Source organism: Sorex fumeus, unplaced genomic scaffold, assembly GCF_029834395.1.
Source record: "Sorex fumeus unplaced genomic scaffold, SorFum_2.1 ptg000051l, whole genome shotgun sequence".
NCBI classification, from domain to species: domain Eukaryota; kingdom Metazoa; phylum Chordata; class Mammalia; order Eulipotyphla; family Soricidae; genus Sorex; species Sorex fumeus.
Window position 1 is genome coordinate 15,671,016 of NW_026606108.1, and position 26,638 is coordinate 15,697,653.

Sequence of the window (26,638 nt, forward strand, 5' to 3'; positions counted from 1 at the left end):
CAGATTTGAAGACAAAAGGTTTCAGAAATAGTACAAATAATTCTAGTATACTTTCACTTCAGAAACTTCTCTCCAAATTTAACATCTTACCATAGACTCAACATGATGATAAAAGGCTTCATCATTGTCTTTCATTTATTTCATGTCGTTTGCACCTTAATCCTTGATAGAGTACTAGACAATTTTTTTGTGTGGGTTTTTTGTGTGTGTGTAGGAGGGGATGACTACTGTAAGTGCCCAGGCTTTACTCTTGACTCTGCTCATGTATCACTCCTGGCAGGCTCAGGGGACCATCAGGGGTGCTGGGGATCAAACCTGGGTTGGCCACGTGCAAGGTAAGCACCCTACCTGCTTGGCACAACCTACCTGCATCACTCTGGCCCCTATTTTTGTAAAATTTTACTATTTGTATTTTTAGATGTTTCTACTTAGTTGGGGGTGGGGAAAGGCCACCCATAGAGTGCTTAGGGGGCCTGGGGACCACCCCTAGTGATTCTTGGCCAACCAAACCAGTAGATTCAATGCTCAGACCTGAGGATGCATGCTGCTTGGTTTATGTGGTACAGAGAACCACTAGGGCCACACCAAATAATGATGGGGACCATGAAGTGCTCTGATCGGTCTAGCTTTCTGTGCATTCAAAGTGTGTATCCTAAAACCTGTGCTATTTCCCAGTTTTGTTAGATGTGTTTTTATTTTTTCCTTCTTTGAGGCATCTGCAGCTCAGGGCTATTCCTGATTCTGTGCTTAGGGATCATTTTGAGTAATTCCCAGGGGACCATGTGGTGCTGGGGTTTGAATTTGGGTTTCTTGCATGCAAAGCATGTGTTCAGCCCTCTGAGCCATCTCTCCAGTCCTGTATTAGATGTTCCCTAATGATTAAACTCTCGTTATGTGGTTGCGGTAAGAATACCATGGAGAAAAAAAAGAAAAGGGAAAAAATAACTAAAAACAAAAAATCACAGAGGTGATGTTATATCCTTGGAAAAGCATTATATTTTAAGGTATAGAATGCCATTCTGGCCCATTATGTATATTTATTCGATATGCCAGACACAGTAACAACAAAGTCTACAATGGAGACGTTACTGGGCCCACTCGAGCAAATCGATGATCAACGGGAGGGCCTTTACTTACTTATTCTGTTTACGAAAAAGTAGTGCCTCTTAGCTTTCCCTACTGTCAGGTAAATTCCACTTTCACTTACCCTGTGTGCTTAAAAGTATTTTATGGGGAATATTTTGAAATTACAAATAACCTTTCTCCAGGGGCCAGAGAAAGAACACAGAAATCCCACATGCATGTGGGACCCCCATCAACCCCCACCCCAGTACAGCATGGTTCCCTGAGCACTGCTAGCTATATTCCTGGAGATCCCTGAACACTGCCAGGGTTACTTTGGTGGTCCAGATACAGATCACATCCTTGGGCCCTAACATTGAATTGTTAAGCCCAGTTGGTTGAGTACTACTAGGAGTGGCCCCAGGGTCCCTTGGTGACTGCTAGGAAGCCCACACCCTCCTTAATATCAATACTGAAATTGACTTTGAGCTTTGTATCATTTAAAAAAATAAAACAGGGCATTTCCCTTGAAAATGGTATGGGTTTGATCCCCAGCACTCTATATTGTTCCCTGAGCTTGCTGGAGTGATCCCTGAGTGCAGAGCCAGGAATAAGGCCTGAGCACAACTTAATGTGGCCCAAAGAGCTAAAAATAAAATAAAATGCAGGCATGTAGATCAGTGTTAGAGTGCAAGCCTTGCATGTGTGAGTTCCTGGATTTGACCCTGGCATAGCAAATACAAAAATGAAAGAAAGAAACACAAGAGGGTGCTAGTTACCACACTATTAATGTTTTTTTTCCCTGGCTGTTTTCACTTTCTCATGAATTACAATGCAAAAGCTATTAATTTTTTTATGTGGATAGAATCCTCATTGCCCTTTCATTGTTTTTTTGTTTTGTTTTGTTTTTAGTCTTTAGTTTAAATATTACTTTGTATGTTCTTTCCTGTAGCAGATCAGTGGTATTTTTCCAATTATAGGATTCTAGATTCCCGTTCTTTTGCTTTAATTCAAAACAAAAGCAATGAAATTGTTTTTGTAGAGCATTTCTAATTTTATTTAAACCAAACCTAGCATTTGATTTCCTCAAATCTTAAAAATTTACTATTTTGTTTTCTCCCCTTCCCTCTGTTGATGTTATCATGACTGGGGCTTATCACTATGTTTCGTCATAGTGATACTAATGATTTTATCTGGTGCTTACCTGGGGTTGCACATCAAGACACTGTACCTGTCCTTCAGTTGCAGTGCTTGTATACATTCTATCTGGGCATTGCACTCCTTAGTAGTGATGTTCGCACATGTGCTCACTGAAGGGTTGCACTCCTGGCTGTGCTACTTATACATCTTTTAGCTGTGGTGCTTGCAGGGGTTGGCATCCTTTAGTTGCTCTGTTCACACACACCTGGTTCTGTTTTGGTTTAGCTAGCTTTTTGGAACTGAACTCTGGTCTCTTGATATGTCTTAACAGGAGGGTTAGTGCATATCTGAGGTTATAGGCCACAGTGTACCAGTTTCATCAATTCATGCTAACAATGGTGGACATAAGTCATGAAAGCCATTTAAATAGAATTTTCACTCAGAGAATGAACTTCTGATATTTAAAAAAAAAGGATGACTATTCATGTAGTTATAAAATCATGTAATTTGAAAAAATAAGCATGTAAATATAGCATTATGAAAATTTTACTATGATTTGTGAGTCTGTTAATAATTTTAAATTAAGAAGGCCACTGCACACAACACATTAAAATCAGTTCCACATAGATTTGATTCAAACATTAAAAATAAAACTGAATCATTTTTTTTTCTTCAGGAGACATACTTTTTGTTGTTGTTTTTTGTTTTGGGGTCCATACCTCATGGGCTTATTCCCAAATTTATGCTCAGGGATTACGACTGGTGGGGCTCAGGGGACTGTCTGATGCCAGAGACTGAACATGTGTCAGCAGCATGTAAGGCAAGTCCTATCCACTGTACTATCTCTTCAACCCAGATAATACATTTTGACCTGACTTTCAGTAAAGATTTCTTAAATTAGAAATTAATAACTATTAACAGTAAAGGAATAAAACTGGTAACATGTAATGTGTCAATATTTAAAACTTATTTTTTTCCAAAGACACAATTGGAAGAATGAAAAGATGGGCTGTAGAATGAGAATATATATCTATAATACAATTGTACTTAGAATATTTGAAAAATTCCTATATGTCAGTAAGAAAATACCAATAGAAAAGTTAAAAGTCTTGAACAGACATCATAAAAAAGAATATCTAAATGACTTTGAATATGAAATGGTACACAACCATATTAACTAGCACAGGAATATAAATTAATATCACAATGACTTAATCACCATACACATACATGAAAATCACAAAATTATAGACTGAAGTGCTAATAAGAACTTTAGAATTCTTAGATGTTAATTTTGAAGTATAGTTTTATGATTGTTTTTGTAATCCCATGCAGTACAATGTATACTAAATTTGAATGTGCTATTCTGTAGTCCAGCAGTTCTACTATAAGTGTACTTTCAGTGGAGATACGTACATATGTTTATGAAAAGACAGAAGAAAGACTGTTCTTAGTAGGACTAATTGTAATGGCTCCAGACTGAGAGCAATTCAAATTTCTGATGTCAATGGAATGGGTATATATGTATATGTGTGTATACCATCCTTTGTAGTATTCTCTCTATGCTATACCCTATAATGAGAGTCAGTTGTTCTGTTATATAAAATATAAACAGATCTGGAAAAATATGTTGAATAAAAGAAGCCATTCATACCATTATGGTTCTATTTAAATATCATTCAGAGATAGGCAAACCAAATTTGTTGTGTTTATTTAGCACAGGGCTATGGTGCTAGAAAATGGCAGTGATTAATGGAATATGAGTGGGTAGCAACTAAAGCTACTGATCAGATCTGAAATTTGGTTCCCTTTGGTTACACAAACCAAACTGAAACTTGGTTACACAAATATGTTTGTGAAAAGTTACAGGGTTATGATTTATATACACTTTATATACACTTTATATGTATATTATACTTAAAATTTTTATTAGATGAGGGCAGAATTTAAATGACTATTTCCCAAAACTTCTTTAATTATGACTTTAAAAATTGGTATTCAGATAGTTTCCAAGCTTAATATTTCAAAATGAAATATTTCCTTTTTTATCAGTGGAAAGTCTTCTCTTTTTCACCTCCTTTGTTCTGTGTTCAAGCAGCATTATTCCAGTTAATTCTTATACAAGAATCTGTTAGAAATAGATGGGAAGTAAATCTGAAGTAGTTAGAAATAGAATGAATAAAGTCATTTCTGACACCAAGTCACCAAGAACTTGAAGAGAAGTACTTTAAGTTGGAGTTTGGATAGATGTTCAGTGATACATAAAGTCTACCAGCAGCAAAACAGAAATAAACTTAAAACTCAGCTTGAGTGAGCTCAATTGTATGTGCCCTCTCATTAATCTTAATAATTTATCTCCTTTTCGTAAGCGAATTTTGAGTAAGACTGCATATTCTTGGTTACCATAGACATATTTCTCTCAACACCTTGGCCGGAGTCATTTATCATTCAAATCCAGCCTGCTACCTGTCTTTATAAATAAAAAATTTCATTGGGGTTTGGAGAAAATAGCTCAGTGGGTGGGGTGCTTGCCTTGCATGCTGCTAATCCAAGTTCAATCCCCGGTACCACATACAGTCTTCTGAATCTACCAGGAGTGATCCCTGAGCACAGAGTCAGGAGTAAGCTGTGAGCACAGTGAGTGTGACCCCAAAACGAAACAAAAGTTTCTTTGCAACAGAACCAGTCCTGCTCATTTCTGTATTGTTTATGCCTGGTTTTGTGCTATATTGTATTGCCTACAAAGCTAAAATGTTTATTCTTTTTTCTTTTGAAGATAATGTTTGTCAAATCCTGATCTAATGCCATGATCATAGTCATGTAGCTACATATCTACATTGTTTGACTTCTTTTAGCCATCCGTATAAAGACCATTAAAGAACTTTGAATTGTGGTTCTCTGTAAATGACCCACAGGTTGAAGCAGTTGTAGTATGAAGTTGTTTAGAGTTTACTTTGTCTCATAGGATCACAAAAAGTAAGGTGATCATCCATTTTAATTTGCTTGAAAGAATCCTGGTTTACATTGACTGCTGCAGGCTGCTATTATACTATGACATTATGTACTAGTATGATGATGATAATAATGAGTAGCTACTCCCTTTCAATCTTTAAGTTTCCATATAGATTATATGTAATTCTGTCTACAATAATTATTTTTTTAGAAATGGACTAGAGGGGCTGGAGCAATAGCACAGCAGGTAGGGCATTTGCCTTGCACGCGTCTGACCCGGGTTCGATTCCCAGCATCCCACATCGTCCCTTGAGCACTGCCAGGGTAATTCATGAGTGCAGAGCCAGGAGTAACCCCTGTGCATTGCTGGGTGTGACCCAAAAAGCAAAAAAAGGGGAGGGGGGCTAGAAATAGGACTATAGTAGGGAATGAAAGCCACGCCAGATGAAAATTAAAAACTTCACTTTGGGGTGTGAAAGAGATAGATTAACAAGCTGCAGTATATGCTTTGCATGCAGGAGGCTTAGATTTGATGCCCTGGCATCATATGATCTATTTCTTCCCTAGCCTTCTTGTGCGCTTCAGGAGCTCCCCCCCAGCACAAATCCAGAAATACCATTTGAGCACAACCAATTGTGACTCCAAAACCAAAAGAAAAAAAATTACTTTTGAAGGTTTGTGTCAGAGATTCCTCAGGCCATCTCAGTGATTTTTTAGAATTCATACACCTCAGAGGTTGTCATACTTACTGTTACTGTTTCTTAGAGTAAAGGGATGCCATTTAAAATCCAAAGGGATAAAGTACATGAGGGGAAGTCTGGAGGAACTCTGGAGGTACAAACTTCCAGATGTCCCATTCTACTGAAGTCATGCAAGATAGGTTTAATCCCTCCAGAATAACATGTGATAAAATGTACAAAGTGTCCCAACCAGAGAAGTTCACCCTAACCTCAGTGTCCAAAATATTTATTGGAGGTCAGTCACATAGGCACATAGCATCTGTGTGCCTGACCTAGGTTACATTTAATCTCCAGGCCCTCGAGAATAAGATAGTCACCATAAATTACACAGCATAAACTGCTCAAATTGGTTCACTGTGGCCCAGGAGCTCATGCACAAAAAAACCTTTCTATCAGAACATTGTAGGCACTCAGAATTCAGATCCCAGGAGCTGGCCAAGGACTAGTCTGAAAGCCACCCATTCTGAGGACAGTGCCCAATTTGAGCATTCAAATATTCTGAGTTACCCCTTCCCAATATAAAGTCAAACATGAGCTGGAGTTTAAACTCAGCTAAGTCTGACTCCTTCTGCTGTTTTTTTTCCAGAAATTTTTGGTGACCTTGTGTACTGATTTGCTAATTAAAAATTGTTGACTGGGGCAGGAGCCATAATATAGTGGGGTAAGGTGCTTGCTTGCACGCAGTCAACCTGAATTGACTCTCTAGCACCCCATATGGTCCCCCGTGCCCACCAGGAGTGATCCCTGAGTACAGAACCAGGTGTAATCCTTGAGCACTGCCAGAAGTAATCCCTGAGCACTACTTGGTGTGGCCAAAAAACAAACAAAAAACCCAAAACAACCCCTCTCCAAATTGTTGACTGCATTAGATGAATATTTCTAATAAGCTCTTTTTTTCCTCTCACACGAAGATAGAGAGCTTGATAAGAGTGTTTTTATGTGCTTCTGTAAATAATAGTGGTACTAGTACCTAGTTATAATTTTCAGTTCTTTTTCTTTTCATTTAAAAACTGTGATTTACAAGGTTGTTCATAATACAGTTGTTTAGGCATTCAGTGTTCCAACCCCAGTCCCACCACCAGTGTGACTTTGGTGCTACCAGTGTCACAAGTTTCTTACCCATCCCCTAAGCCTGCCCTCTTAGCAAGTACAAATTTACTTCATATTGCTTGTTACAACAAAATAGCAAGTGGAATTATAAAAAAAATCAATTAAAGTCAATTTGTGATAATTGATATATCAGTGGTTTTGCTAAAGTCACTTGTCTGAGGATTTTCTGGGCTTGTTGGTAGTAGTTGAGTCTTTTTTTTTTTTTAATTTTTATTAGTGAAGCACCATGAGGTACAGTTGTAGACTTACAGATTTTTGTGCGTGGGTTTCAATTATACAATGTTCGAGTACCCATCCCTCCATCAGTGCCCATTTTCACCACCACAGATCCCAGTATCCCTCCCAACCCCCTTCCCCCCATCCCACCCTGCCTTTTGTTCTGTCTCTCCTTTTGGGTGCTGTGGTTTGCAAAAGAGGCATTGAGTGGCAATCATGTTTGGTCTATAGTCTACTCTCAGCATGCATCTCCCATCCTGAGAGGATCCTCCCAACACTCTTTCTTTGGTGCTCCCTTCTCTATCTGAACTGCCTTTTACTCTAGCATGTGCGGCTGGCCTCCAAGCCATGGAGTGAACCTCCTGGTACTTATCTCGGCTATTCTTGGGTGTTAGTCTCCTATTTTGTTACTTTATGGTCCCCAGATGAATGCAGTCTTTCTATGTCTGCCCCTCTCTCTGACTCATTTCGCTTAGCTTGGTACTTTCCATGTAGTACCACTTGTATGTAAATTTCATGACTTCATCTTTTCTAACAGCTACATAGTACTCCATTGTGTAGATGTACCAAAGTTTTTTTAACCAGTCATCTGTTCTCGGACACTCAGGTTTTTTTCCAGATTCTGGCTATTGTAAAGAGTGCTGCAATGAACAAACAAGTGCAGATGTCACTTCAACTATACTTTTTTGCCTCTCTGGGATATATTCCCAGGAATGGTATTGCTGGGTCAAATGGGAGCTCGATTTCTAATTTTTTGAGAACCATCCATAATATTTTCCAAAAGGGCTGAACCAGTCGTAGTTGAGCCTTCTTTTATACTGGTTTTGCTCTTTGAGCATGGTGGTCTTCTATGTAGCATCCCCATCAGATATCCATTGCACCTACTAGGCTGTCAGTACTATGAAATTTAGAGGTATCTACTCAGCCAGGTGCTCTGGGAACTATGGAACTGTGATGATTTGATGTATTGGTGGCTTGATGAAGTTCATTTGTGGAGCTGGGCTGTTTATGTACCAGAGGATGCGGTGTGGATGGGGGCTGGGCTTTTAAGCAGGGAAGGCAATTTGCTCTTCCCCATTCCAAGAAGGCCCCAGCATTCTCAGCCCAGAGATTTGTCTAGCAGGGGTAATTCATCTGCTTGGCATCCTTTTGAGAGTTCTTAATTTTTATTTTCAACAGTTTTGTTTGTATGTAGCACGGTAGCACTGTCCTCCCATTGTTCACTGATTTGCTTAAGGGGGCACCAATAACATCTCTATTGTGAGACTTGTTGTTACTGTTTTTGGCATATTGAATACACCACAGGGAGCTTGCCAGGCTTTGTCATGCAGGCGGGTTACTCTCAGTAGCTTGCCAGGCTTTCCAAGAGGGACGGAATCCAACCCGGGTCAGTCGTGTGCAAGGCAAACGTCCGCTATGCTATCACTCCAGCCCTTGTTTATGTGTAAAATATTTTTAAAAATTATACAGAAAAATTGTCTAAAATTTGGTTTTTGTTCCCTATACAACTTTTATTTAAAAATATAACCATTAGAAAGGTTTTAATTTACAAATAAGAATGATCTGCTTTATAGAGAATAGATTTAAATGGACTCGTACAATTTTCAAAAGCTTAACTTTTTTCTTTTCTTTTTCTGTAGGTATTTGTGGAAACACTAGACAAGTGTTTTGAAAATGTTTGTGAACTGGATTTAATTTTCCATGTAGACAAGGTACTATTTTTGTATTGTTAAATCTTTTTATTCAAGGAAAACATTAATATGTAAAAATATATTTAGTGCAAAATAGCTGGCTACATATAAAACACTTTAGTTAAAACTAAAAGTTGGTTTTAAATATGCAGTCAGTTAAATTTTGGCAAATACATGTAGTTATGTAACCACTACCACCATCAAGATACAGCGCTAGTAATGCTCCTTATTTTTGAGCGTTAAAAAAATGTCATTTGGGCTAGAGATACTGTACGGGTTTTAAGGTACTTGCCTTGCATGTCACCTACCCTGGTTTTGTTTGTGATACCACATGTTCTCCTGAGCATTGCTGAGTATCCTTGAAGGCCTCCAAGCCCTAGAGTCCCTAGCACTGTGGAGGTAGCCCAGGTAATCCCTGGCTCTCAAGGGCTCTGGTAGCATCACTTCCTTGGGCCCTCACCTTAAATAGTGGTGAATAGTGGTTGGCTGGGAGAGGTCTCTAGACTTCTTGAGTATTACCTTGAGACCCCACACCCCAAAATATTTATTTTGTTGTTTGGTTTGTTTTTTTGGCTACACCTGACAGTTCTTTGGGTGTTTTACCAGCTCTGTGCTCCAGGGTTGCTCCCAGAGGTGGTACTCTGAGGATGAACCCCCAAAAGCTACCTTTTTGGGGGGAGGGAGGTGGTTTTTGGTATGCACCCTACAGTGCGCAGGTCCTCCTCTATATTTGGTGCCAGGGATGGGACGTGAGTTGACCACATACAGAGCAAGAGCCCTACCCACTGTATTATTGCTCTAGCCCTGGTTACAGAGGTTTTTGCCACAAAACTCTTGGCCTGATTTTGGATCACAACTGGGCAAATGAAAGGAGGAAGTTGTAAGCAAATATAAAACATTTTAGTTAAAACTAGAAGTTTCCTCATTCTTATATCCTCCTTAGTATGTTTCATATCTTCACTTAGGGACATGTGACAAAGCTGCTGCTGTCTGCAATATAATAGTCAGGTTCTGTATTGAAGAAAATAAGTTGTTAATGGTTTCCATGTAATCTACTCTCCAGCCTATCAGTATTCCATATTTTCTTTTACTGTGTTAGCAATTTCTCATCATGAATCCTAATCTGTATTAGTCACCCTGAAGTAGTAGGACAGGATCCTCACTGCCCACGCCCAGTCAAAATTGGTGTGTTTTTAAATACTGAAGATGGCAACAGCACCAAGAGGATCTAAAAAAATTTATTTCTCTCATAGGTTTTTTGGGTGACAGTAGACACAGCAAAAGGCTTAAAGTTTTATAGTGGGTGAGGTTGGAATGAAGTCTTGCATGGTTTAAATGTTACATATGGCAGAAGATGGAACATCTGAACTTTAAAAAAAAATTTTGTGGGGAGGAGCGGTTAGGGTCATACCCAGTGATGCAGGAGGCTGCTGCTTCAGTCTCTGTGCTTAAAGATTGCTCCCAGTTATTCTTAGGACCATACAGTGCTGCAGATAGAACTGGGGTTGGCCACCACTCTTTTTTACAACTTACTTTGTGATTGTAACATAAAAGATATAAATAACTTCATTTTTTTTAAAGTTACACTCACTGTTCACTGTGGGTTTGCTAGAAGGGTCAGCTTATTTGCCAGGTTACCTTTCATTTGCTGAAACCCCAATGGCTCTGGGGAGCCCTGGGTTGCTCCATCTATAGCACAATATCAAAACCCAGGGCAAAGATGAGCAATTTGCACATTCTTTAAAGAGAATATGTGACTTCCACCCATTTAGTTGCTTAATTCACCATTTTCTGCACTACCCACCAGACCTGCTTTCCCAAGTAATTAACTGTCCTAACTATTCTTCCTGCCCTTGAGGCTGGGAAAAGAACTAAGTAGTGTGGTTTTCACCAATCTAGTTCCTCTTGAGTTTGATAATATATCCTTAAAGCCACATAGTGAGAGACTCCCTTTCCTCTCACCAATTGAAAGAGTCTAGCCATTAAGAGTATCTTGGTAATTCATCTGGAGCGATAGTACTGTGGCTAGAGAGTTTACCTTGAGTGTGGTCAACCCAGGTTTAATCCCTGGCACCACACCACCAGGAGTGATCCCCGAGTACACTGCTGAGTGTGGCTCAACCCCACCTCCGCCTACCACCACCACCACCACAAAAAAAAAAAGTAATTGACAAGCAACTTGTAATTATTCTTTGGGATTTAAAGTATTTTTTAAATTATAGAGCTTAAAGAAAGAGGACTGCTACAGTTAAGTCTAGAAATTTGTACAGGTAATAATCTCAGAGCACAGGATTGAAAGATAGAAAATAAGAAATATTAGAGGTTTTAAATGGTACATTTCACATGTATTACAAAATTTTTTTTTCTTTTAGTGCTGTGATAAATTGTTCCTTATACAGTTATTTCAGGCATTATTTAGTGTTCCAACACCAATTCCATCACCAGTGTGACCTGCTTCTACCAATGTCCCCAGTTTCACATTCAACACTCGAGTCTGCCCCCTTAGCAGGTGCAAATTTACTTCATATTGTTTGTTACAACAAAATAGTAAATGGAATTATCAAAAAGATGAATAAAAATAAATTTATGATAATTGATATATCTCAATGGTTTTGCTAAAGTCATTGAGGATTTTCTGAGCTGATTGATGCTAGTTGAGCCTTCTGTATTACTGGTTTTGTTCACTGAGCATGGTGGTCTTCTATGCAGATTCCCCATCAGATAGTCAGTGCTCCTACTAGGCTGTCACTTCTATGAAATTTGGAGGTGCCTGCACACAGCACACACTCAAAAAACTGTAGACCTGGGACAACGTGGTAGTTTGGTGGCCTGATGAGTTTCCGTTCTGGAACTGGGTGGTTTATGTGCCAGAGGATGTCAGGTGTAGGTGTAGATGGGGGTTGTTGGACCTTCTGGCATGGAGGGGAATTTCCATCCCCCATTTTGAGAAGACCCAAAGGTTAATTTGAGATACTGTACTGCCTTCTACCTTGGGTGATTCAGCAGCACCATGTTCTTTTTGAGATTAGTTGTGAAACTAGGCTTCTGTTTCTATGCCAGAAGATGTCTGGTGTGGGTGGGAGCTGCCGGTCCCAGAATTCTCAACCTGGAGACCGGTCTACCTGAGACAATTTAGCTGCTTAGCATTCTTTTCAAGATTAGTTGTGAAGACCTGGCACTGCATAATTTCCCAGGCACAAATCCTGAGCACCTAGCCCCTGGTATTACTTGGCCAGAAATAGCTTCTGAATATCATTTGGTATGGCTCAAATACAGAAATCAACAAACAAAAATTCTATACTTTAGAAATGCTTGTTGGAGTATACCACTGTACCACTGTCCTCCCATTATTCATCGATTTGCTTGAGCGGGCACCAGTAACATCTCCATTGTGAGATTTGTCGTTACTGTTTTTGGCATATCGAATACGTCGTGAGTGGCTTGCCAGGCTTTACCATGCAGGTGAGATACTCTCGGTAGCTTGCCGGGCTCTCTGAGAGGGGCGGAGGAATTGAACCTGGGTTGGCCGAGTGCAAGGCAAACGCCCATCCACTGTGCTATAGCTCCAGCCCTTGATCTTGTTGGAGTATAATACTTTGTAACCCTGAGCCATTCAGTTCAATCAATCTAAGATAAAAATTACAAAATTACAATATAAATGATTACTTTTCTGAGACACAATTGTCAAGGGGATTGTTCTTGTTTTTAATAAATATCTTTTTTCTTTCATTATTTATATATTGGAAAACCATGGACTTTGGGGTATTGATTTTGTAATTTGCCATTTAATATTCAAATTCATTGTTTCTAGACGGTTGTTTTTTTGTTTTTGTTTTTTGTTTTTTGTTGTTGTTGTTGTTGTTTTGTGGAGTTGAGTATTTTCCAAGTATTGTGTTGTGTTATCTGCAAACAGTGAAAGCTTGGCTTCTTCCCTTCCTACCTGGATGCCCTTTTTCTTACCTAACTGCTATGGCAGGTACTTCCAGAACTATAGTGGATAGAAGTGGCGAGAGTGGTCACCCTTGCCTTATGCCTGATCTTAGAGGGAAGACCTTTAGCTTTTCCCCCATTGAGAATAATGCTTGGTGTGGGCTTGTAGTAGATGACTTTGACTATATTGAGGAACATTCCTTCAACTCAAATTTTATATAGAGTTTTTATCATGAATAGGGGTGCTAGATCTTGCCATGTGCATTGTCTGCATCTATTGATATGATCATGTGGCTTTTATCTTTTTTTATTAATATGGTATATTATGTTAGACTTGTGAATATTAAACCATCCTTGCATCTCTGGGATGAATCCCACTTGGTCATATTGTATGGTCTTTTTGGTGTGCTGTTGGATTCTGTTTGCTAGAATTTTGCTGAGGATCTTTGCATTTGTGTTCATCAGAGATATTGACCTGTAATTCTATTTTTTTTAATTTTTATTTTGTGTGTGTGGTATGTCTTGTTTGTTTTGTGTTTTGGTGATATTTGCCTCATAGAAACTGGTTGGAAGTATTTCTGTTTCTTCACTGTCTTGGAAAAGCTTGAAAAGGATGGGCACTAGATCATCTTTAAATGTTTGAAAGAATTTACATCTGGGCCTGGGCTTTTGTTTTTGGGAAGACTTTTGATTACCATTTCAGTTTCCTCTGTAGTGATAGGTCTATTCAGGCATTCCAAATCTTCATGATTCAGCTTTGGGAGGTTATAGAAATCCAGGAATTTATCCACTACTTCTGTATTCACTTGTTTCATGGCATAAAGATTCTTGAAGTGGGGCCAAAGTGATAGTACAGTAGGTAGGGCATTTGCTTTGCATGCAGTTACCCTGGGATCAATCTTCAGTATCCCATATGGTCCCCCGAGCACCACAAGGAACAATTCCTGAATGCAGAGCCAGGAGTAACCCCTGAGCACCTACAAGAGTGACCTCAAAAGTCCCTCGCCCCCCCCCAAAAAAAAGATTCTCAAAGTAATCTCTCATGATTCTTTGAATTTCTGTGGTGCTGTTGTGATGCTCTGTGTTTTATTCAGTTTGTTAGGGATCTCTCTTTCTTTGTGAGTCTTGCTAGTGGTTTTTTGATCTTGTTAATTTTTTCAAAGTACCAGCTCTTGGTTTCATTGATCTTTTAGATTGCTTTTTGGAATTCCAGCTCATTAATTTCTTTTTTAAAATTAAAATTTATTAAAAATACCGTGTTTTACAAAGTTGTTCATTACATAGTTGTTTCAAGCATTTTAGTGTTCCAATACCACCAGTGTGACCTTTCCCCCACCAATATTCCCAATTTGCTAGGAAAAGCTATTCTTTAGAATTTTTTTGTGAGGTGTTGATCTTTCTAAAATAAAAATTTATAAATTTGATAAACTAGTCTTAAAACCATGAATTCATTTGCAGTGGCATCTTATAAAAGAATGGAAATAAATAATAAAATATTTAGTCTCTCTAACATTATTGTTTTTAAAAATGACCATATAGTACATACTAGATACTGTGCTGAGCACTTTACATGAATCATCTCATTTAATTTTTTAGATAATCCCAAGATGTGCCTATATTATTACTATATCTATTTTAAAGTAAGCTAACAGACTCAGGTTAGTAATTCTTGAGAGCATATAGCTAACTAATAGAGTCAGTATATATTCCAGGAGTAACCTTCTATTTTCTTTCAATCTTAATTCTAATGCCACATCTTTAATATGGATACACATATAAAAATATATATTGTTCTGTAATACCTGAATTTTGCCTTAACTTGTTAATTTTTGATCTGGTAACTTCCTTATAACAAACAATCTGGATTATAATATTTTTGGCTCAATGTAAACAATTTTTAGTCTTCGTGGTATGTATTGGATGACAAAAAAATTTTTAATATTAAACTTTGATTTTTTTAAAACAGCATTCTTAGTACTGACAATAAAACTAACATTTTAATTCTTTAAAATTTATAGTTTATGTTAATGCCATATACTTTATTAAATACAAGTATTAAAGCACTTTAAATATTGGCTAAAATAAGGGTATAAAAGACCTTATACACCATTTTTAAACATTAAACTTGATAGATAATAATAGTAGCAAATGTTTGTAGATTATGTTTTTATACTTCCAGGAATGACCATGTTTAATTCTTTCAATGATTAGAACAAGAAGATGGCATACTATTAAAATACATATAGGTATACACACATATATTCCTATATATATACACACACACACAAACACACACACACACATATATAATACCTTTCAATAAACAGAATGGTCACTATTATCTTTTTTACAGTCTACTAAAGTAAGACTTAAAGACATTCTGTGTGGGGCCAGAACAATAATAGTACAGTGGGTAGGGTGTTTGCTTAGCACACAGCCAACCCATGTTCTATCCCCAGCATATTGTGGGTTCTGCATATGGTTTTCTGAGCCTGCCAGGAATAATTCTTGAGTCCAGAGTTAGGAATAACCTCTGAACTTGTGCCCCTCCCCCTCAAAAGAAAGATATTCTGTAACTGTTTGCAGGAATACTTTGTTTTCAGGGAGGGAGTACACACCCAGTGGTGCTCAGGGATCACTCCAGGCTGTGCTTAGGAACCATATTCAGGGTTTGGGTTCAAAATTGGGTTGGCTGTGTGCAAGTGCCTAATCTCAGTGGCCACAGAAATAGAGCCTTTAAAGAACCATACTCCAAATTGTGTATTGCAGGTCATACTTATAAAATAGACACAACCATACTTGAAATAAAAACTATTAAAATTATGAAATACTTTAGTTGTGAGTTTTCTTTTTTGGTATGTATTTTTTTTTCTCTCAGGTTCACAATATCCTTGCAGAAATGGTGATGGGGGGAATGGTCTTGGAGACCAATATGAATGAAATTGTCACACAAATTGATGCACAAAACAAACTGGAGAAATCTGAGGTAAGAGCTTTCACTGTTTGTCCTTTATTCTTTTAGGTACAGCTGGTGTGCTTATTTAGTCTTTTTTTTTTTAATAGAGACGCACATTAGTATGCTAAATGATTTGTGACAACTCTCCAGGGCCAAGTGTTTTGTATTCTTTAGCAAAATGTCTTAGATAGTAAACACCATTTCAAAAGAAAAAAACAAGTTGTTTTTAAAATAATCAATTCTTTATAAAAACCTCAATAATAATAAAAGAATCTAAAAGTTATTTTCAAGATGTGCATATCCATTTATTTCTGAAAAAGGAAAGATGAGAAAATGGAATTCTCAATGAGGAAGTAATGTAAGTTCTATTACGGCTACTGAGCAAGGTTAAGTACACATTTTAAAAGGAATGCAGTACTTAATTTAAAAAATCTGGGTCCTTCCAATAGTCACTGATAACTTGTCACATATTTTATACAGTGATATGAGTACTCATAGCTTTTGCTGCATTCTCAAAGAGAAATATTTGATTATTAATACAGAGCTAACATGCTATTAGGATAGCATGAATGAGGAAGAACAAATGATTCTATACTGTGTAAAATCCTACTTTAGAATTTGTGAATTTTTGCTCAGATACCTAAACCTTTTGTATCAATAACAGATGCTATAGCTCAGCTATTCAAGGTCACATTATTCTTGGTTGTTGCTCATTACTGTAGCAGACAAAGTTTAGAAAGGTCAGTAATCCTGATAGCTCATTTGATTTTGAGGATACCTTTACTATATCTTCATTATTTGCAGTCATAACGCAGATTAAAACCATTTTATTTGTAATTAATGCAAATTCAGGAATTTGGTTGATTTAAAGTAAAAGAATTACATAGAAGCAGCAAGATGCTAAAATATACTAGCATTAGTTTATAGCAGGTGAGTTCTGAACAATTTTTATCTTGTTTGCATTGTGAAAGATTGGGGTAACACAATGCTCTATTCAATGAAATTGAATGAAACTCGGGATGATGGATATATATGAAACCTGAGGGTTATAAGTAGTTAAAACTTTACATGAAAACATTTTTCCGGTGTTTTATTTTAAAGTAGTCCTGCATTTCTTCTTATCTCAACTTAATATCCCAATAGTTTTCCAAATGAGAGCTGTGTCATAGTGGAGAGAGCTTAAAATAATGGCTCTTAAGTGACTACATATTTTATGTAATCTCTAGCCAGATTTTAAAGTACTAGTTTTTGAAAGGAGAAAACATAAAGTAGAATGATAAGAGAAAATTTTGTTTTTAGGACAGGAAAGTGGTTCAGTATTATTTAGTATAGTTGGCTTGCAATTTATTATTTGCTATTGCTGTAGTACTAAATTACAAGTACTGTAAATTGTCCTAAAATTAAAACTTGAAGTATATTTGATCTGTTAAACTTTGCTTTAAAAAATTTTATGTATGTAATGTTTAAATCCCAATAGACAGTGATAATTTCATTAATAATCAGTCTAAGATGAATTAATATGTGGTAATTGGTGAATTCTCTGTAATCTATAAAAATATATTGACCTCCTGTCTGACATATTTATATTTCCAGATATTTATCTCTTATTTTTTGGTGATATCTTTTTTGAATTTTTTTTTCTCCCTACTCTACAGTGTATGATACTAACTAAAGTCTTTTTTTGGGGGGGTGGTGAGGGACCTATAGTAGTTCTGTATTAGGTATTTCCTTTTTTGTTTTAATCCATGAAAAGCAGAAATACAGAATTTATATTTTTATAAAAATAATTATAAAGCAGTTTTTAAAAAATTATTTTGCAAAAGCAATGATGCTCAAAGTGGATTTCAATTTCAGTATATACTTCCATTTCTCATCCACTGATCATCTTTTAACCTGAATAATCATTCGTTGCCTATTACAAATTTGTTTTTCTTTTTGTCCTTTCATGAAGGTATGGTTAAGTCTAATTAGAGATAAACCACAATAGTATATGTTTATCAAGTGCTTTTCTACATATGGTATCTACTATATTTTAACTTTAAAGATTTTGATCAAATTGAGACCTTTTAAGAAATCCTGTTAAACATTTGCCTTGTTTAATTTTTTAGTAATTTTCATATACATTATAGTTTGAAAGCCTGCCAGTTTTATATCAGACTCACTGAATATCAAAGATTTTCATATGGAGCCCATTTCCATATTAAACTGGTTAATTCTACTAAAAGCAAGACTGCAGAATAATCCAGATTTATTTGAGAGCAAATATATAGGCTGCTATAATCTAAATATTGTTAAATTTCAGTTAAATTTTATTTTATAAACAAAAGCTTAATAAGAAATACAATTAAGATCCAGAATATCATGGTTGATGAAAAGATCTAGCTATTATATATTTAAAATGCACAAAAGTTATCTTTAGAATAGCATTTATCTTTTAAAAATAAGCCATGGTATAATTAAGATACAGCTCTAACAGTACAACATGAACCTGCTTAGCTAACCTTTTTCCTTTTTGGTCAGTAATAGACGATTTATTATTAAGGCTAAAAAGGTCATATTTCTTTCTCTGAAGAAAGTGAGCCAGTTTTATTCCCACTACCTAGAAAGGTAGAAGTGAAATGTCTTTAATTTTTAAAGTGATTAGAAACAAAGATAAAATCATGATATTGTATTCTGCTTTGATAGAAAAAATGGTTTGCGATAACATTGGGATCTTGGGAAAGGATGAGAGACTGTGGGATTTGGGGAAAATGTAAGAGGCACCTTGGAGTCTGCCTGGAAATGAAAAACTTCTCTGGGGGCGGAGGTAAAGGGGTGGGACTGGGGAGACTTCTTAGGTTTTATATGCTTCATGTTATTTTAAGATGGATCTGAATTTAGTCACTACTTTTAAAAAGTCAGTCTTCTTTTTTCTGAACATCCTGATCTTTCTAGCTCTTTCCATTCTTCTCTCTTACAGACCTTTATCTTTCAATCTCCCAGACAGGACAGGTAGACAAGGTATTGCTGACTTTGAGAAAAATGTACTTTTACAAAGGGAAAGCAAAATGATGTCAAAGGCAATTAATTATTTAGGCCAGACTCAAAAATTATTTGTGTTAATGAACCCATATAGTCCCTGTAGCCTATTTTTCATTCTAGTTTCTCCTGTAGTTTCATCTTTTATTGGACTAGGTGTATTTTAGTAGTATATCATTGATGTCATGTTTGTTCTGTTTTGTCTGCCTGCATTGTAAAAGGAGATTTTAAATTTTTGTTTTTTCCCAAACATTGTCATTTAACTGACAAATTACATTTGTAGAAATGACAATTTAATTTGTATACAGAAATTTGTAGTTTATTTTGAGCAACATATGGCAGAACCAATCTTAATTTAACTCTCACAGATACTTTTTTCATTTTAAATTAGGGTGGTGACATAAAAATACCTGCTGGATTTTAGAAGATATGATTTTAGAAACCCAAAGCAGAGCCTTTTGCATACATAGTAGGAAACAGTGAAGATATAGCATAGTGACTTTAAATAGTACTATTTTTCTTATAATAGTTTTTAGCACAAAGTCTTAACAGAATTGCTAATACAATTTTGACTTAACTAGTATATATAAAAGTGGCCAACAAAAAGTAAGACAAAACACCTTTTAAACCTTTAGTTAATTGCTCTAAAAAATGGAATTAAAGTGCCCGACAGATACTACTGTGGGTAAAATTCTTGCCTTGCACGCAGCTAACCTGGGTTCAATTCTTGGCACCCAATATCGGCCCCCCAAACCTACCAGAAGTGATTCCTGAGCACAACCAGGCTTGGCCTCAAAACAAAAACAAAACAAAACAAAAGGAATTAAATATATTGACCAAAAGAAGATGTATCAACCTTCTGACACCTAAACATGTTATAATAAAATGTATTAAAATATTGTAAACCCTGAACATTTTTACAAAGCATTTTGGTAAGTATTGGAATGTTTTAAAATAGACTGGTGCTTTAAAAAACTGGGTTTTTAGTATTTCCTTTGAACTTTTTTCACACCATAAATTATTAGTAATTACTTAATTTTTTTTTCATTTAGATGACAGTGAACACTTCTTTATAAAATCATTTCAGGATTTGACAAAGTGGATCATATTTATAGGCTCCCCTAAAATTTTCAAATGAAAATACTTTGTTGAATCCTATGAAGGAAAAGTAAAATCTGTATGTAAAAAAGATAGATTACACATATACGAATGAGGGGGAAAAATGCCACTGAGAATTTGGTATTGAATTTAGCCACTGTCTTTATGTTTTGGATGTTTTTTAGAAGTATCAGCATGCAGGTAGTGGCTTTATAATATTCTATCCCAAGATCTTGGACTATATTATAAAGCTCTGGGTACCACATTTGGTCCATGGACTCATATACCTTTATTCCAGGAATAGAAAATACACTAAGATAGTATTCATTCCTTATCCAATCTCTTCTGTGTTGTACTCAATATTATACTAGTCTGCTATTTTTAGCAAATAACCATCAACAGTTTGGGTCTCTTAACTAGTTCTGTTAGTATAACTCTTAGCTTTCTTGGAAATTGAAAAATCAAGAATCTATTTTTCAAAGAGTAGAGTAGAAAATAAAAACGTCACCCATCAGATAAAGATGTTAAAAGTTAGGTTGTAAATTGGTTCTGCCCCTTTACCTTGATATGCACATTACTATTCCTTTTTGCAGTTATAATAGGATCCCTAACGTTGTTTGTAATGATGAAAACTAATCATATTAAATTGAATAATGCCATTAGTTGGCTCTGCTTATTTCACACAGGTAGCCCTGTGTTACTCAAAACTAAAATTATAACTGAATACTATATAAAAATGATTAGCAATTCGGTAGATATCAAAATTTTAAACATTATAACTGATTAAAAATTTTAATAAAATACCAAGTTGTCATTGCATTTCATACTTTTTCATTTTAGTTGCAGTATTAATGTACTGCCTTTTAAGACAAAGAATAAGCCTGAGATAGGTACCCATATTCAGTTATTCTATTTCACAGTCAGAAATTAAAGTGACGTTTTCTATTTTGCTCAAAACGTGCTTTCAAAATCTGCCATTATTTTGTTAACAGTTTTGAGTCTGAAACCATTTAATGCTATGTTTATTAATGTTGATGTTCTTTCACTTTGCTGTCAGGTCAAAATTATGAATGTGCATATAGCAACTTCCAGCAGGAAGAGTGGGTAAAGGCTTTAGTAAACGTATAAATTATTCCAACTACCATCTTATTATGCTGTAATTGAAGCTTGAAAAAATGCTTTAAGATGGTAAGGTGGTATTTTATGTCTTAGATGAGATATTTAGATTCTTTCCTTTTCCTTTTAAAAAAAGTTAATTGCATGAGGAAAAGGGAATCTTCAGATTCTTTGAAATACATTTTAGTAATGCTGCTTTTTTAGTTTTGCTTGCACATGTTTTGTTTATTTTTGGGTCTGGCAATTTAAAAACAAAATCAAAAACAAATCATATCCATCCATTACTATCTTTGTGATTCAAGTGCTTGAAATTTCTGAGAGTATGTCTGTATAAGTCTTCTATCTGTTTGGCCTCATTTTGGTATACTGCAGACTTCATTTTGTTTTCTTTCTCTTAATTCTGTTAATTTATTTAATCTCATGGGAGAGAAAACATGACCATTCTTTTATATATTGTACTTCATTCTTTCATCTAATACATATTCTTAGCTGCTTTGGATTCATATATTTGTTTTTGTTAGTGGAGTTGCCGCAGTTTTCCTGCTGTAGTGGTGCTCGGGTATAACAACATAGATGGAAACAAGTTATTTCTCTAGTAGGGTTTCATTCTTTTTTTTTTTTTTGTGCTTTGTGTCAACTGTGTAATACTATATCTTTATTATGTTGTACGTCGAAATATCTTTTATGTTTTAAATTGTCCAAACCACTAAGAAGTCAGGTAAAACTTAATTTGTGTTCATTTTAGTTCTTAAAAATTATGTTAGTATAGTTAGTTACCTTATTGTTTTGAGTATCTCTAACTGAAAAAGAATCTTAACCAAGATGAAAATTATATTTCTCTCTTGACATTGGTTTCCTAATGGCAAATTGCTTCTTTTACATTTTATTCCTTAAAAAATGTTTCAGACTTCAGTTTCATATATGTCTGAAAATACTTTGTTTTATAGAAATTCTAGAGTAGGCTACCTGAGAATCATAAAGTTTTTTAAATATCCTGATTTTTATATGAACATTCGCAGCTCATTTAAACATCAGTTTACTGATCAACAGTCTTTATATTTTTCACATTTTATATTTTTCAGAATATGATTTTTAATAATTTTACCTACTTGAAACTTTCTGGAAGAACAAATTACAGGTTTTCTTTTTCTACCGTTTCAGTTCATGACATACTACACAAAAGTATTGAACATGCTTGAGAAATAATTTGATTCTCTTAATTCATTTGCGTGTTCTAAATAGTTACCATTCCTTGCATGTCTATGGCTTGCTCCTTATGTTTAGATTTGTAGTTTGTGGTACTTAGAAACTTTTTTTTTGTATTACATAAGAACTTGGCACATTTATGCTACTTAAATCAATTGCTATATTGACTATGTATTCTTGTTAGCAGCAAATAGTTGACACCATCTTTGATCGTAAAGAAACGACTTAATCTAATTAAACAACAAGATGCATTTTTATTCTCATTTTCTTTGCTTCAGTTCAGTATAACCATTTATGGTACAGGATATTATGGGAAAATATTATGCTTTTTGATATTTAACACTGAAAACTTTTTACTATATAAATGCAAATGTAACATCTAGTAATTCTCTTTTGAAATTGAAAATTCTCTTTTGCGCGCACAAACACACACACACAAAATCTTTTGTGTTGCTTTCTTAAGTAAATTCTTTAATAATTCCTGACTTTTTATTTGTACCATTATACGAATTTCAAAATTAAATAGTGTTAAATCCTTTTTTAATTTGAAAAATTGCAAAGTCCAGCTACCAGGAAATGAAGCCAGTTCAAGGAAAATCTGTAATTTAAAATAAAATATGTTCCCTTGCCAGGCAGCATACTTCCTGGTAAAAGGAGGGTCTTCAAGATGGTAAAACTCTTTGAACTGGGTTCTTTGATCCTTAAACTTAAGGTTCTTTATTTTGGTAGCTAAACATTGAACTTGACATGATCAGTTTAAAAACCCTGTGAATAAGATTCATGCAACCTTAATAATACTCATTTTTGTATCCAACATTTTTTGTGCAGTGGGAGGGAAGTAGGGTATAATAAAACACGCATTGCTTCAGGTAGGTATAAATATGGAAAAAAGCAAACTTTTAGTTATACACCCAAATACCCAATTTCCATTAAGTTGTAAAAAGTAAATTATCCTGCCCTTTTCATTCTTTAATTGGGTATGGAATTTTTCATCCATATCAGCCTTTTCATTGCTTGTTTGGACCATATCAATTATTAATACTGTTTTATTGATTTTTCTATTATTTCCAGTTCTAATTGACAATCCATGATGTTAATTTCATCGTTTAACAATATTTGTATCCTCACTCAGCAAAATAGTTTACAGGCCTATTTTGTATCCGTCAAGATTTTTTTCAGGTAGCAAACAGCTTTATTTTATTTTTGAATTAACAAAACAACTAGACTTATATGAGGTGTAAAAAACCCTAAAGTACAAAATGAAAGTTTATAACTGCCTTTTCTAATTACACAAATATTGTTTCATCTAAGCAGAATGAAAGAGTTTTTCTTTTTATTCAGTTGCCTATTTTTTTGGTACCAGGTGATGTATACCACTGACCTCATATTATTAATGTAGCCTGAGTAAAAATTGAAGACTGGAGAGATAGATAGTAAAGCGCATAGGACGCTTGCCTTGTACATGACTGAATGGGTTTGATCCTTGGCATCCTATATGATCTCCTGAGTGCAGAGCCAGGAATAATCCCTGAGTATCTCCAGGTATACCCCCCAAAATTGATAAAATATAACTTTATATAAACTAAACCCTAAAAATATAGAAACTGTAGATACAGTTTAGAAACTTTAGATACGGCTATTTGATTAAAATTATATTATGCATTTTAATTGCAAGCATATTTTCTTTCAAAATTATTTCACAAATTATAAATTTTTCTAAGACAAAAGACAAATATTGTGTATGAATAGTACTTAAAAATTTTAGAATTTTATTTATATGTACTATTTGCTACATGTTATCTGCTAGTTTTTATTTTTGTATATTAGTGTTTGTTATGTTTGGGGCCACACCTGGCAGTGCTCAGGAGCTGCTCCTGGCTCTGCACTCAGAAATCACTCCTGACAAGGCTCAGGAATACCATATGTGGTGCTGGGTATTGAATTCAGGTTGGTTATGTGCAAGGCAAGTGCCCTGCCCACTGTACTATCTTCAGCTCCTTAATTTTGTATACTATAAACCAAACATATGTTTTTGAGTCTTTATATAAAAAAATTTTTCTGTTTAATTTTTACAAAAACATTGAAGGGTTGTTATGATCCATTTTTTTCCTTTTTTTGCTGTTTTATTTGTAGTAAAACTGTTCTCTTTGGGTTAAGGTTTTATTTTAAATTGGAACGTGATTTTAAAAACTTTTCTACTAGAAAAATTTTTAAGAGAGCTCCAACCTAATGACAATTTTTCCATAATTTTAAAATATTTAATTTCTTACCATCGAGAAAGCAAACAAGCATAACTGATTTATTACTTTGAGTTTTTATTTCATAGCACACATTGATATAAATGTTTTGCTCTATTACTGAAACCAGAGATCCACCCCAAAGGCTTATGCATACACTCTGTGAATGGGCTATGTCCTTGCCCTAAAAATGAATGTCATTTTAGAAGCAATACATCCCCCCAAATCTATCGTGATTGTTATGTTATGGAATCTAATTTTTTTTGGTTCTATGGTAAGGTAGTTGAGTCAGATATAGGAGAAGATAAATCATTTGTCATTTGAATATTGTAATAGATCAGGCAGTATCGCTTAATTTGTATTGAAATCTTTACATTGTTATCATTGCATGTATTCACTGTATTTTTTTAAATGTGTCAGCTGTTTTTTCTATAGATCAAAGTAACCATTCCATACCAATTCAAACTACCATCTGGTCTCTAAGCTTGTTATTTGAAAATCTTTTATCTATGACCTCCATTTGAAGTGTTTTTGATGTTCTACACCTGAGTTGTACATTTTCTTTTTCTTTTATTTGCTTCTGTATACAGGCTGGCTTAGCAGGAGCTCCAGCCCGTGCTGTATCAGCTGTAAAGAATATGAATCTTCCTGAGATCCCAAGAAATATTAACATTGGTGACATCAGTATAAAAGTGCCAAACCTGCCCTCTTTTAAATAAAAAATTAAAAAGGCCACTCCCAGGTAAAATCCAGGGGGGACAAGTCATCTAAGTTTACCATGCAGTTGTTTACCAAAAATAGAGGAGAGGAGAGTCTTAACTTTTGCTCTTGGATTTAAGTCAAGGTACTGTATAGAAGTTGTTTAAATCAGTATGGGAGTTCAATGTTGCTTTTCTTGCTCAGTGGTTTTAAAGAAATTGAGTAGTTTTGGTGTAATTTTTCTTTTTCTTTCTAAACTGCATTCCTGTGCCCACCTAAGGCATGCCTCTATGTATTGGCTACCACAGTATTTCAAAAAATGTTTGAGACATTTCTTTAAATTATGTACAACCCAAAATGTTTGGTGTTTTGTATGGATCACAAGTGCAGCATTCCTTAATTCTTTCTGTACTTGTCATAATTGTTGAAGAACCAAGTATGTATTGCATGAAAACATGACCTTTTTCTCTTAGTTGAAATAAACTCCAAGGTAACTGGACTTCAAAAGCACCTTTCTGTTTGCCTGATACATACTTTAGCAATAATTTTTTTTTTATGATCCTCTGACTCAACAAAGTAAATAAAAGTATATTTTATCACTGTTGATCGTCTTTTAATGTTGATTTATTTAATTTGTACTTTCATTCTTAATATTCAGGATTTGCTGAATTATTCTAAAAGTTATTTTACAAATGAGAAAAATCACATTCACACAACTCTTACTATTGCATATTGTTATAATTGTTTTATTACTACTTATTGTTATTCTCTTAATGTGTCTTATTTGTACATTAAAATCTATCAGAGGTATGTATATGAAAATTTAAGAAATATATGTAATGTTCATTATTATCTATAGTGTCATTAGAGACACTGGAGATCTTAAAACAATCTTATATATAAAAGGGCTCTATGCTAAGCTGTGTGTGGGGGGGGATGAGAGAGAGAAACTAAGAGATCAGATTTGTTTTAAAAATTGGCTCATATGATTATGGGGACTGAAAATTCACAAGACATTCAGGGTGAGTCAGCTGGCATTCTAGGAAGTCCAGAGTTAAAGGTCTGATCTAAGACTGAAGGCCTGAAAGACAAAGATAATCACCGGTGTAGTTCTAATTTGAAGGTATCAAACTTAAGACTGAAGGTAAACCAGTTTCACTTCAAGTCTAAAAGTAGGAAAGAGTTAATATCTGCTTTCAAATTCAGTTAAGCAGCAGAAATTCTCTTACTTGGACAAAGGTCAGCCTTCATATTCTATTCTGGCCTTCACTTGATTGGATGAAGCCTACCCACATTAGGAAGTGAAATTTGCTTTTCTCAATTTACTGATTTAAATGTTAATCACATACAAAAATACTGTCACAGAAATACCAAGCATGTTTGATCAGATGTCTGAGAATTTTATAATCCATGGTATGCTAGTAATTATCTAAGAGAGTGACAGGAAGGAAAGGGTATGAAGGGTAT

The 26,638-nt window shown here is 35.1% G+C and overlaps 1 protein-coding gene across 3 annotated transcripts in view; it reads left to right on the forward strand.

Moving 5' to 3' along the window:
* Positions 1 to 25,775, forward strand: part of AP3S1 (adaptor related protein complex 3 subunit sigma 1) — a 67,281-nt gene extending 41,506 nt beyond the window's left edge. The window contains exons 4-7 of one of the 3 annotated variants that reach the window (XM_056124375.1): positions 8,861 to 8,932; positions 15,720 to 15,827; positions 20,971 to 21,101; positions 25,063 to 25,201. In XM_056124375.1, coding sequence (XP_055980350.1) covers positions 8,861 to 8,932; positions 15,720 to 15,827; positions 20,971 to 21,021 — 231 coding nt within the window. In that variant the 3' untranslated portion in view covers positions 21,022 to 21,101; positions 25,063 to 25,201. Of the gene's footprint in view, positions 1 to 8,860; positions 8,933 to 15,719; positions 15,828 to 18,756; positions 18,798 to 20,970; positions 21,102 to 25,062 lie in introns of all 3 variants that reach the window. The other 2 variants (XM_056124376.1, XM_056124373.1) reach the window with 2 other exon arrangements.
* The last annotated feature ends 863 nt before the right edge of the window (positions 25,776 to 26,638 follow it).